The 12,307-nt window shown below is 47.4% G+C and overlaps 1 protein-coding gene across 1 annotated transcript; it reads right to left on the bottom strand.

Moving 5' to 3' along the window:
- Positions 1-367: 367 nt before the first annotated feature.
- ZNF805 (zinc finger protein 805) lies at positions 368-9,652 on the bottom strand. The gene is made up of 4 exons (XM_079117519.1): positions 9,420-9,652; positions 7,101-7,227; positions 6,441-6,536; positions 368-4,267 (listed from the first exon to the last, which is right to left on the bottom strand). The coding sequence occupies exons 1-4, from the start codon at positions 9,447-9,449 to the stop codon at positions 2,643-2,645; spliced, it is 1,878 nt and encodes a 625-aa protein (XP_078973645.1). The 5' UTR covers positions 9,450-9,652; the 3' UTR covers positions 368-2,642.
- Positions 9,653-12,307: the final 2,655 nt, after the last annotated feature.

The raw sequence follows: 12,307 nt of genomic DNA, 5'->3' as shown, positions 1-12,307 counted from the left end.
TCCCAGTTACTACGGAGGCTGAGGCAGGAGGATCACAAATTCAAGACCAGCCTGGGCAACTTAGAGAAGACCCTGCCTCAAAGCAAAAAAAGGCTGGGGATGGAGCACAGTAGAGCACCCTGGGGTCCCATCCACAGTACTGTAACAAAAAAGAGGTGGAGAAAATGGATATATTTCCAATATCAGAAGTAAAACAGGGCAGGTAATTACACATTCTGCTGCAATCAACGGATAACAGGAAATAGTTCAAACAAATTAAACAATTTGCATGAAATGAAACAATTCCTTGAAAAGAATCATAATTTATCCAATATGAAATACTCTGAATAGTTCTATACATATAAAATAAAATAAATATATAATTAAGCATCTTTTAAAAAAACCTCCAGGGATAAGTGCTTCACCAAGCATTACAAGAATTTCACCAATTGTACAAATTACCTTCCAAATACCTGAAAAGGAAAGAATGGGTCCCCATTCAGGTTGGGAGACGAGCACCACCCTGACACCAGACAAGACAATCCAAAAGCAGTGAAGACAACCTCCTTATCATTAATAACAAGCTTCCTTATCATTAATGAAACCAGGGGAAAATTCTTCAACAAAACCCTAAAAAATGGAGTAAGACAAAATTATATGCCACGACCAAGTGGAGATTATTCCAAGGATGCGAGTCTGTAAATATTCGAAGCCCAAATAAATATGACATATTGTATCAAGAGAATATAGAAGCAACATATCATGATCATATCAAATGATTGAGAAAAAACATTTGACAAATTCCAACAATCTGTAATTAAGAAAAAAAAAATTTAGCAAATTCAGAAGAAAATTTTCTACATTTGGCTAAAAAACAATCTTATATCCAACATCATTTTTTATGATAAACTGAACATTTCTTTCCTACTATCAGAAACCAAGTATGGATGAGTTCTCACTAATCCTATTCAACATCATATGGAAAATCCTAGCTAGTGCAATAAAACAAAGAAGGGAAATAAAAGGTATACAGATAAGAAGGAAGAAATAAAAGATTCTATTTGCAGAGGACATTTCTTTGTTTAAAATTCAAAGAATTCTCTCACACATATAAAAACGGCTAGATATACTTCAGCAAACTTGAGGATAGTAAGACAATATCCAAAAAATAACTACATTTTGCATACTGCCAAACATCATGTGGAAATTAAAAGTTTAAATATCAATGTTATTTATAACTGCTAAAAAAGGGTATAAATCTTATGAAAAATATATAGGAGCTATATGCTGTAAATTATAAAAGAGTAAAGGAATAAGTCAAGGAATACTTAAATGATATACCATGTTCACAAAACCATGTTCATGAACTGGATGACTCAACACAATAAAGATACAATTCTCAAGAAACTGATGTAGATTTAACTCCATTTTCATAAAAAATCTGATATTACAACATCAGAAAACTAATCCTAAAGTGTATATGGAAAGTCAAAAAATAGGAGTACTAAATCAACTTAAAAGAAAAGGAATCATTTTACCCAATTTTAAGACTTACTACATAGCTTCACCAATCAAGTAAACCTAAGAGTGGATCAAGAAAAAAAATTCTGAGAAAACATTCAGCCTTTGGTTTTTCGGTTTGTCTTGGCTTACCCAAAAAAAAAAAAAAAAAAAAAGCAAAGGCTGAATGTTTTCTCTGATATGTGGATGCTAATTCACAATAAAGGGGGGTGGGTGCACTCGGGAATAAGAGAGTTATTTTAGATTAAGTAGACTGAAGGGAAGTGAAGGGGTATGGGGACAGGAAGGATAGTAGAGTAAAACAGACATTACTACCTCATGTACATATATGATTACATGACTGATGTGATCCTAAAACATGTACAATCAAAAAAAATGAGAAATTATACTCCATTTCTGTATGATTTATCAAAACGCATAAATGCACTGTCATGTATAACTAATTAGAACAAATAAAAAATTAATTAAATAAATAAATTTTTAAAAAATTCTGAATGGTGTTTGGAAACACATTAAAGAGAGTTTGCAGTCCTATGTGGTGTGATAAGAAGAAAGTGTCCATTCATTTGTATAGCCTGGGGCTGGGATGCACTCAGTGGTATACTGCATGCTTAGCATGCTCGAGGACCTGGGTTCAATTCCCAGCACTACACATACAAACACAAAAACATGTTTCCTCATTCCCTTAAATATAAAAGTATTTCATACTCACACCCTATTTATCTTAAAAAAAATGTATGCTCCACAGAACAGAGACAATGTTGTATAACAAGGAAGTTTCTAGACTTGCCCTCAACTTTCTAACTCTCGACATTGGACAGCACTGAATGCATATACAAGACAAATAGTCAAGGTCCTTTGCCTCCTAAACCAGAACCCTCTCCGCCCAAACAAAGAAGTCCATGAACAAGTCCTATAGACTGAGTGGGTGTGTGAAAGAAGCACTGCCTGTGCTTGACTTTATCTCACCTCCTTTTTATGAACATTCCTGAGATAACATTGCACTGTAAATGAGAAGATGCTGAAAGTAGTTCTAAGTGCAAAACAACTTCTGTGTCTTTCTCCTGGATGAAATCTCAGATGGAGAATAATGTAAGCTGGGCCAATTTCTAACGAGGCTTCATATAACAAACAAGGTTCCCTTATAGTGAAGACACTTGTGGGGTTTCTCTTTGGTATGAATGATCAGATGCCATGTAGGATGCTTCCTCTTCTAAAAGGTTTTCCTCAGCAGTTACATTCAAAAAGTCATCGCCCAATAGAAGCTCCTGAATGTTGACAGAGGTGTGAGCACTTGTGAAAGGCGGCCCCTCCTCTGCCACGCTGACCGGGTTCCTCCCAGTGTGCATCCTTTGATGGTGAGTGAGGGAGGAGCTGCGGCTGAAGGCCTTTCCACATTCACTGCACTCGTAGGGCTTCTCTCCAGTGTGGATGATGGAGTGTCGGATGAGGTTTGTGCTCCAGCAGAAGGTCTTCCCACACTCGATGCACTCATAGGGCTTCTCCCCACTGTGAATCCGCTGGTGCCTTGTGAGGCCTGACCTGCGGTTGAAGGCCTTCCCACACTCCATGCACTCGTAGGGCTTCTCTCCAGTGTGGATGCTGAAGTGGCGAATAAGGTCTGCCCTGTTACTGAAGGCTTTCCCACATTCCTTGCACTCGAAGGGCTTTTCTCCAGTGTGGGCCCTTTTATGCAAGATATAAGTGGAGCAGTGGGTGAAGGCCTTCCCACAGTCACCGCACACATAAGGCTTCTCTCCGGTGTGGATGCGCTGGTGCCTCTTGAGGTAGGACCTGTGGTTGAAGGCCTTCCCGCACTCCGGGCACTGGAAGGGCTTCTCCCCGGTGTGGATGACGTAGTGGTGGATCAGGGCCGCGCTCTCACAGAAGGCCTTCCCGCACTCACTGCACTCGTAGGGCTTCTCCCCAGTGTGAGTCTGCTGGTGCCACATGAGGTACGACCTGTGCTTGAAGACCTGGCCGCACTCGAAACACTCATAGGGATTCTCCCCACTATGGATGATGTAGTGTCGAATGAAACCAGGCCTATCGCGGAAGGCTTTGCCACATTCTTTGCACACAAAAGGTTTTTCTCCAGTGTGGCTCCTGTTATGCAAGACAAAAGTGGAGCGGTGGGTGAAGGCCTTTCCACATTCACCACACTTATAAGGCTTTTCCCCACTGTGGATGCGCTGGTGCTGGGTAAGGTGTGATTTGCGGTTGAAGGCTTTACCGCACTCCATACATTTATAGGGCTTCTCCCCAGTGTGGACCATGTGGTGTTGAAGGAGGTATGTGCTCTTGCTGAAGGTTTTCCCACACTCCGTGCACTCATAGGGCTTCACTCCAGAGTGAATCCTCTCATGTCGGGCAAGAAGGCGTTTCTTGTTAAATACTTTTCCACATTCGTTGCATTTGAAGATGTTTTCATTCTCCTGACTTGTAGGATCTTTACCTGTGACCTGGTCACAGTCATGTACAGCATCTCCTGGACAGACAGGATCCTGTACAATCCTTGAACCTGGGTCCTCAGCTGCCCCTAAACCACCATGTCCAGGGGTAACTGTCCCAGGAAGCTTCTTCTGCAGCTCTGTGCCTGGTCTCAAGAGTCCCTCCTGCACTGTGGATGGCCTGTCCTGACCCCTGGCTTCCACCAGCTGGGAGCACCCTGCGGCCCCTTGTGTTAACAGTCCCTGGAGCGGGGTACCCTCAGACAAGGCTGGCTCACAAGTAGTAGGTTTGGTGGTTTTAGGTTTTCCACTGTCACCTGGAAGAAAATTCAACACACAACAGGGCCTGTTAGTAATAACAGAAGAACAAGATCATCACATCAATGAAAACATGGAACTGAAAACAGCCTCTATCCACTTTGTTACCTCTGAACCTGAGGAGTGCAACATCTTTCCTCCTGGCCCTTGGACCCCAAACACCTTGAAAGGGAGACCAGGGGAGAGGCCAGGTCAGCATGCGGAGGAGGGTCTGCAGTGGAGTAACCTCCACAACTGCAGCCTGCATGAACCTGGACAGAGCAACACTGACCCTGTCTGGGGTGAGCTTCCTCTAAGTGACACCATCCCATGTTGCTCCAAGGTCACCAGGAAAGCGCAACGAATGAAGCCCACATGGAAGACAGGAAGTGTGTGATGAGAGATCACAGCGGAAGTCACGTCTGGCGTTTGATCAATGTGAAGCCTCGAACACGAGGTATTTCTCGAATTCCTGTCTCACACATGGTGGGCTCCCAGGATCACTATGGATGCCTAGACAGTTTATCTTGAAAAGATGACTCAGGAGAAGACTGGTCCATGCAAGAAAGACAAAACATGTGATCAGTTAAGGGCCAGAGCAACAACATCTAATCTGGGCCTTTGGAAAGGTTAAAACCCAGGTTTGCAATTAATTCTTTTCCTTCTCTATCAGTTTTTTAATTTCTCTATGTATTTGTCTTTTTGGTGGTACTGGAGATTGAACCTGGGGACCCTGTACCACTGAGCTACATCTCCAGTCCTTTTGATTTTTCATTTAGAGATGGGGTCTGGCTATGTTGCCGAGATTAGCCTTGAATTTGTGATACTCTTAAATCACCATTCTGAGTAGCTGGGATATAGGGTACAGCTTCACATTCAGGCACTGCTTGATTATTGACTCCTTGAAAGTCATTCCAAGTGGAGAGGTTGGGTGAGGGGACAGAGGGTCTTCAGGGGGAGATATCATCTCAATTCCATATTTAATATTTACAAAAAGGTATCTCATTATGAGCCCCTAGATAGTGTATTCTAAAAAAAATGAGTTAGGCTAAGATCTGGCAAAATGAGTAAGAAAAGCATGAGGGTATTAAGCGACAACATACCAACGAAAGCCTGGCACAGTGGCCCACACCATAATCCCAGGAGCCAGGGAGCCGAGGCAGGAAGATTCCAAGTTGGAGGTCAGCCTCAGCAACTTAGTGAGACCCAAAGCAACTCAGCAAGACTCATCTCAAAATAAAATGTAAAAAGATCTGGGGATATTGCTCAGTGGTAAAGTACCCCTGGGATCAATCCTGAGTACTATAGCTCTTGAAAGGGGACAGAGTAAAAGACCAAGTTACATGGGTAATAACTTAATGAGCAGTGTGTATATAATGAAAACCAACAGAACTGTCTATCAATATGCCAATGACCTTCCCAGGTCAGCAACATTCCATCAACATACTGTCACATGTACAAACCAGATGGTTAACTCCCTGCGGACACGGAAGCTTCGTGTTTGGACAACATTCTGACCCATACTTCATGCCTCTTCTAACATGTGTTCTTAGTCTGAAAGGAGCATGACTACCTGAGGAGTGTGGACTGGGATGGTCAACACACCGTCTGTTCTCCTTGGACACACAGCTTAGCCACTTCTCCAGCACAGGGACCCAAGAGTGTGGTCAAATGCCTAGTTCCCTTGGGTGGAATGCAAGGGGACTGAGGTCTCTGGAAGTGGGGGTGATGGCCCTACCTGGAGAATGGTGGGAAAACCATTCAGATAACAGGCTGATGACAAGGAACCTGGAGGGAGCTCCACATGCCCCTCACAGGCCTGCGGACAGTGAGAATCACAACTAACACACGCAGAGCTGCTGAGTCTTGAGAGACAGGTGCAACAGCTGGTACTGACTCAGCCACCCTTTTAAAAAGCAAGGGAGACTTCAACCTCACTAGGGCCTCAGAGCTGGTGATGGCCAACCCCCGTTTCGTGGAGCCCTGGGACAGCTCTTAGCTCACCATCCTCACTCTTTCCCAGGACCTGGAACAAGATGATGGGTTTGGCTGACCAGAGGAGTACAGGTCAAAGGGCACCATGGCTCCAAAATCCAAAGGTCACAGTAGAATGTTCCCCAAGAGATTCCAGGGCCAGTGTCTCCCCTGTCTCAAGCCTGCAGGGCTCCCACTGGCCAAGGTCATGGCTCCTACCTGGACAGGTGCTCTGGGAGAGGTCTATCATCACCGTCCATAGCTGCTGCCCTTGCTCCAGCTGGAAGATCAGCTCAGGGTTTGGAATAGGACACCCTATTCGGGGACAAAAAAAAAGGGACAGAGGACAAGGATTTTGTGAAAAGCAGTAAACACCCTCTGGCTCCTCCAGGCCTAGAGGATGGGGGCCAGCCCTTGGGATGAAGCCTCTCCCAGCAGAACAAACAGCTGACTCGGGACCTGGAACCAAGGCTGGCCATCCATGCTGCACGCACACTTTACCCCAACGTGCACTCGGGAGCTGGCACGTGTGGGAACTAGTCAAGCAAGCTGAATGCACTGCGTCATCTCTAAACTGAACGATATTTATGCAGTAATTCAGGGGAAAACAGACATTTAAAATATTCTCTTTTCACTCAAAGCAAGCTATGTGTAATTTCTCAGTTTTCCTTTCCTAACTGAATACCTAAGTTTCAGCAATGCACTGAAAAAAAGGAGATCTCCTTAGCTCACGATTTTGGAGGCTTTAGATCTAACTCAGGCAACCCACTGGTTCAGCCTCAGTATGAATGATGTTGTACAGGAGCAGGTGAGTGGGATCATGTGCAGATACAGAGGTCAAGTGCAGGTCCACTGCATGCTGGAGGGGCAAGGTCTTACCCAGGGAGACCAGGAGCCTACAGTTTTCCAGCATCACCTCCTGGTACAAGGTCCTCTGAGCTGGGTCCAGCTGCCCCCACTCCTCCTGGGTGAAAGTCACAGCCACATCCTCGAAGGTCACAGAACCCTGGAAAGTCAAAGAGAGGGAGTATTGTTGTCGTGGGCTGCTCCAAGAGATAGGAGAGTCCGTGCTTCACTGAAAACATGCAGAGATGAACACCCAAATCACAAGGTGTTTCCTAAGGGCCCTGCTCCACGCTGGGCTCCGGGAGGGAGGAGGGGCTGCTTGAACATAATGCCACGTAAGGGAGAGACACCGCCTATGCAGAACCACCAGAGTAGGGCAGTCAGTGGAATCGACTTCTGCAGTGAGATGCAGACAGGACTCGATCTAGGACATCAGAGGCCTGGGAAACAATGACAATGGCGCTGCCAGTGCAACCTGAGCTTTTCTGGTCCAGCCAGGCGCTGCCCCAGGCTGAGGCCTCACGTTCTGTGTTCAAGTGACTACCAGTCCCCAGCTTAAAAAGTCAGATTCATGGAATCCAAATGACTGGAATTGGCACTTGCCAGTTGTGTGATAGGGATCTTTCATCATCTCTGAGCCCTGGTTTCCATATCAATACAGGAGCTCCCACTTTAGCAAGAAAAGTCATAAAATTGAAAAAGAAAATATCCTGTGCCATGGCCTTTAGGATTTCTATGACTCCTTCCAAAGCTTCTGAGGAAAACACCAGCATCATTCACCTGGCAGTGACCTGAGCCTAAAGGACCCCACCAATTCACCCAATTTCATGTTTGAGCAGGTACTGCATGAGCCAGATTTGAGGCCTGTACTGCCAACATTTCTGCACCACCAATGAGAATCTATAGTAATGAGGTCATTAAGTTTTCCCACTAGTTTTTGCTGTTCAATCTGTTTCAGCACCTCTTCAAAATATTTATGACATGGGTAGAGCCACCATCACTAAGTGCACGGGGAAAATACCTATAGGGTGCCAAACACCTAGGGAGTTGAAGGTCTAGAAAAGCTCACTTTCCACACCCCTTTACCCCTCCCCTGGGCTTCACAGTCCCAGGAAGATGGTACCAGGAACCATTAGTACCCCCACTTCCAAGTGCTGACAGTTGGTAGCCTGAAGTCCAAGGTACTTTTAGACCAGGAAACCCAAGTGACTAAGGATAATGCAGCTGTGATCATGAAAACATGGGCTTCTGACTGGTTACAATGTTGTACAGATAAAGGTGGAATGAACATGGAACCAACTACCACAGGATCTCAACAATCTGAAACATGTCTTAGCAGGTGGGGAAAAGAGACAATCATGGCAACCTCTCAGGCCATCATAGACCACCTTAAACAACCAATTCACCTTGCCTTTGTCTAAACAGTTCTCTCTTCTTATATCTAAAGCCCAAAGCAACTTGCTGGAGTTGGTAAATTCAGGCCAAGGACAAGTGGAGAAGGGGTTACTTCTTCAGCCTGAACAGCCAGGAAAGACCTCTCCAAAGAAGTGATATTTGAGCAGGGCCAAAAAGATGCAAAGAATGGCCTTACAGAGATCTGAGGACAGTGTCTGAGGCACAGTGAACTGCAAGAGCAATGGCTGAGAGGCTGAAGAGAAATCTGCACGGTCAGGTTGGTGTATCTGAAGAGCAGTGAGCCAGGAAAGATAGGAAGGAGGCAAGATCAGAAGTAGTCAAGCAGGATGGATGAGGAAGCCATCTGCAGGTCACGGCCGGGAGTTTGTATTATGCTGTCATAGGAGCCGGTGGTGGGTAACCTCAACCAATTATTAAGCAACTATCAGAGACCTGGTACTCTCTGCATGGGTAAACTAGATAAGGGGTAACTAGCAGAGTGAGTCCTACCATATTGGTGAAGAATGCACATACAGCTTTTCCTGGTTGGTCCTCCATCAGAAGCAGGAACAAAATTGGAAAACAGCTTACCAGTCGAGTCCTGGACGATGTGGGACCGCTGGTACAGAAGCTGCCTTGCAGCCTCCTGGACTATCACTAGAGAGAGCATCCTGGCTTCAGGCAAGCGGACAGCGCAGGCTGACTTCCAGAGCCGTTTCTCGTAGCTGTTTGTTGCAGAACGGGGCCTGGCTTCCCGGCAGGTTGCTGCAGACTGTACCACGGTGCTGTTTTTAGGTAGGATCTAAAACCGGATCCACCGTCCGGATACTAACGGACTAATCTGAGCTCCGCTTTTCGTAAACAAACACAACTGCGAAGGGAAACCCGGGGCCTTTTCGGCTTCCAGCCTCGGCCCACCAGCAGAGACGCCGCAAAGCCGAAACCCCGACCACTCACCTGCGCCGGGTCCAGCAGCGCCGCCGCCATCCTGGGCCGGGGATGCCTCGGGCTTGGCGCGCCCGCCCCGGGGCTGACCCTGGTTTCCCGCCGCGCTCCGCCGCCCCGGAGGCTCACGGCGGGGGTCCAGGCGCCGAGGCCAGTCCCCGCCGCCCTCCGGCTCCTTTCCAAGCAGCCGTTGGAAGGTGGCCGCGAAACACCGCTGGGCTTTCCTCAGCCGGCGTGGACGCCGCCGTCGCGTCCAGTGACGTCACCGCCGAGGGCCATGAAGTTCCGCCCCGGTATCGAGGCTCGCCGGAAGTGCCTGCGTCCTGGGTCTCCATTGGCCAGCGCCCCGCAGACTTGCGCGCGGTGCCTTGTGGGTGACGGTGCTGCGCGCAGGCGCCGAGAGGGTGCGTTCCTTAACCGGCTGCCGGCGCAGTAGCTCGCTCTTCACCGTGAGAGCAGCTCCGCAGGAGTGGAGGTCCCTCGGGCCTCTCCTTCCGTCTCCCGGGGAAGGGAGGCTCAGGAAGCAGGAGTTTTGCTCCGGGCCAGTGAGCAGACGCCGAGCCGGGCCCCAGCCTCCATCTCGCCTTGTCTGCTCCTTACCGATAACCCAAAGCAGGACACCGGCGTGGGTCCCGCAGGTGGCAGAAGCACCGACACCCTCTGTGGCCTGCTTTTTCCCTCCCTTCCCAGGCTGTGGGACCGAGTGAATGATGTACAGTCGTGGGGGGTGCGTGGCAAAAAGACGATCAGTGTAGGTAATAAATAATTGGGTCCTATCAGGAGGATGAGGGCTGGTTGGAAAGGAAAGGAAATCACATGCTGACATCTCCAAAGCGCGTTCCCTCTTCTCCAGCCGTTTGCTTAGGTAACCTCCCCTGCAGAGAGCTGTTGATTAATGCCTCCTGAGCTGGTCCCCCTGCCCAGCTTCCTTCCCGCCCTTGGGTCACTCTACCTTAACCTTTGGCCACCGTTTTGGTCACATATGCAGTGTGGGAGAGGAGACAAGATGAGGAAGAAGGGCATGAGACCAAAGAAAATCTAAAATGTATAAAAGGGGCAGGACACCGCCATTTCTTTGCATACCAGCTCTGAACCCCTTCTCTGTGAAGTCTGTCTTTGTACTATCCCTAAATAAAACTTGCTTTCTATGCTTGCCTGGGTCTTTCTTGGGTGTTCAGTCTTCACATTTGGGACAATGGAACTCGGCCCTGGCAGCATCAGTCTTCAAATCCCCCGTTTCATTTCCCCATGATCGACCATGACCACAAGGTATGAAATGGGAAAGTCTGGAAATGAGCAAGCCATAAGGTGAATTGTGCTGGGGTGATGACATCTCACATCCATCTGGGTCCTGCCCAGGACGAGGGCCATCCTTTTTCCCAGTGAACCTCGTAGTAACTGCCTTGGTTGTCAGATCACCTGTCAGAATCGCAGTACTTTTGTCCAAGTAACCTTTATTTTGCTTAGTAGCCCAAAAGTGCAGGCAAAAATGCTGGCAATTCAGAGACATAAGGTGCTTCCTCGAAGTGTAAAGGGGTGATTTACCACAGACACATACAGAAAATGCATCCTATCTATAGGGGTCACAACTAGTCTGGTTTCAGTCAACTGTAAGGGTTGTGGAATGCATCCCCTCAAATGAGGGAGGCCTACTGTATTGGCCCAGAGCACCTGGAGAGGGGTCCACCATTCCCTCAGGTCTGGAGGTTGGAAACATCCATGGCTTAGAGGAAAGCTCAGGACTCCAACTTCCAGTATGGACCTCTGGAATGTCTACAGGACCATAAAGTGTGAGTCACGGGCAGATCAGCCTTTGATGACTGGGAGAGGGCTTCCGCCTGGACGTGAGAAGTTGAAACTTAGGAGCATACACTGCTGCTTCAAAGCATGGTACTAGGTGAGACCATGAGCAAAAACAAGAGCAGGACTGGGAGGCAGGTCAATGGCGAGCACTCATCTTGTGTGCAGGAGGCCGTGGGTTCAATCCCCAGCACCTCCACAAAAAACATGAAGAAAAAATGGGAAGAGTGAGCCCTGAACCAAGGCAGCATCAAGTGGTCGCAGACAGTAAACCAACAATATTGTGTTAGAAATTGTGTCTGTTTAGAAGTAAGTGCGTTCTGCACAGTCATAGTGTTACAGGGCTGGGCCTTCCAGGAAACTGAGGCAGCATGAAGACCCTCCCCTTCAAACCCCAATCCTTGCAATGAAGCCTGAAAGATTTCAGGCATGTTGCTCAGAGTAACAGGTGAAGCATATGGAGAATAACAACCCCAAGGTGAAGGAGAGTCACAAGCTCCGAACTTCTTGTGATTTTCCTTGTTATCCGCAACCAATCCAACGGCTAAGGTCCTCCCAGCTGTAACCACACACTTCCTTCCAGGACTCAGCCCCTCTAAACCTGGGAAAACGCAACCAGTCGGCATTTTCCCCCTTGAAAATGTGCCCCTCTGCTGCTTCAGAGAGCACTGCCCATCTGGTGAGGTCTATCTCCATTCCCTGTTCCTTTTGCATTCTCTCTCATTTGCTTTCAACAGGCATGAGTTTATTGCAGGAAAAGGGAAAGGGGCCTCTCAGAGAGAGGGACCGATGTGCCTCCTCCTGCCCTCCAGGCTTATTGTGCAAATTTCCAAAGTCCCACCCAACTCCACCTCTTGGGTTTTGACTGACAGCAGGACGACATCAGACTCAAGTCTCCAGGACACCCTAGGTCACTTGGCCCACGTTGACTGTTCTAATTGAATTCTTACAGGTTTTATGGTTAGGGAGTATCCTTATCAGGATCTGGTCTAAGAAAAGGGTCACAGTCTATCATGTCAGAGTAACTTGGTTTCCCTTATGGACATTATTTTGGACTAAAAAGCTGGGCATGCAGTTCAGGGATAGAGCACCCCTGGGTT

The sequence above is a fragment of the Sciurus vulgaris genome (assembly GCF_902686455.1).
Source record: "Sciurus vulgaris genome assembly, chromosome: 17".
NCBI lineage: Eukaryota > Metazoa > Chordata > Mammalia > Rodentia > Sciuridae > Sciurus > Sciurus vulgaris.
This window is presented reverse-complemented; position numbering and strand designations above follow the sequence as displayed.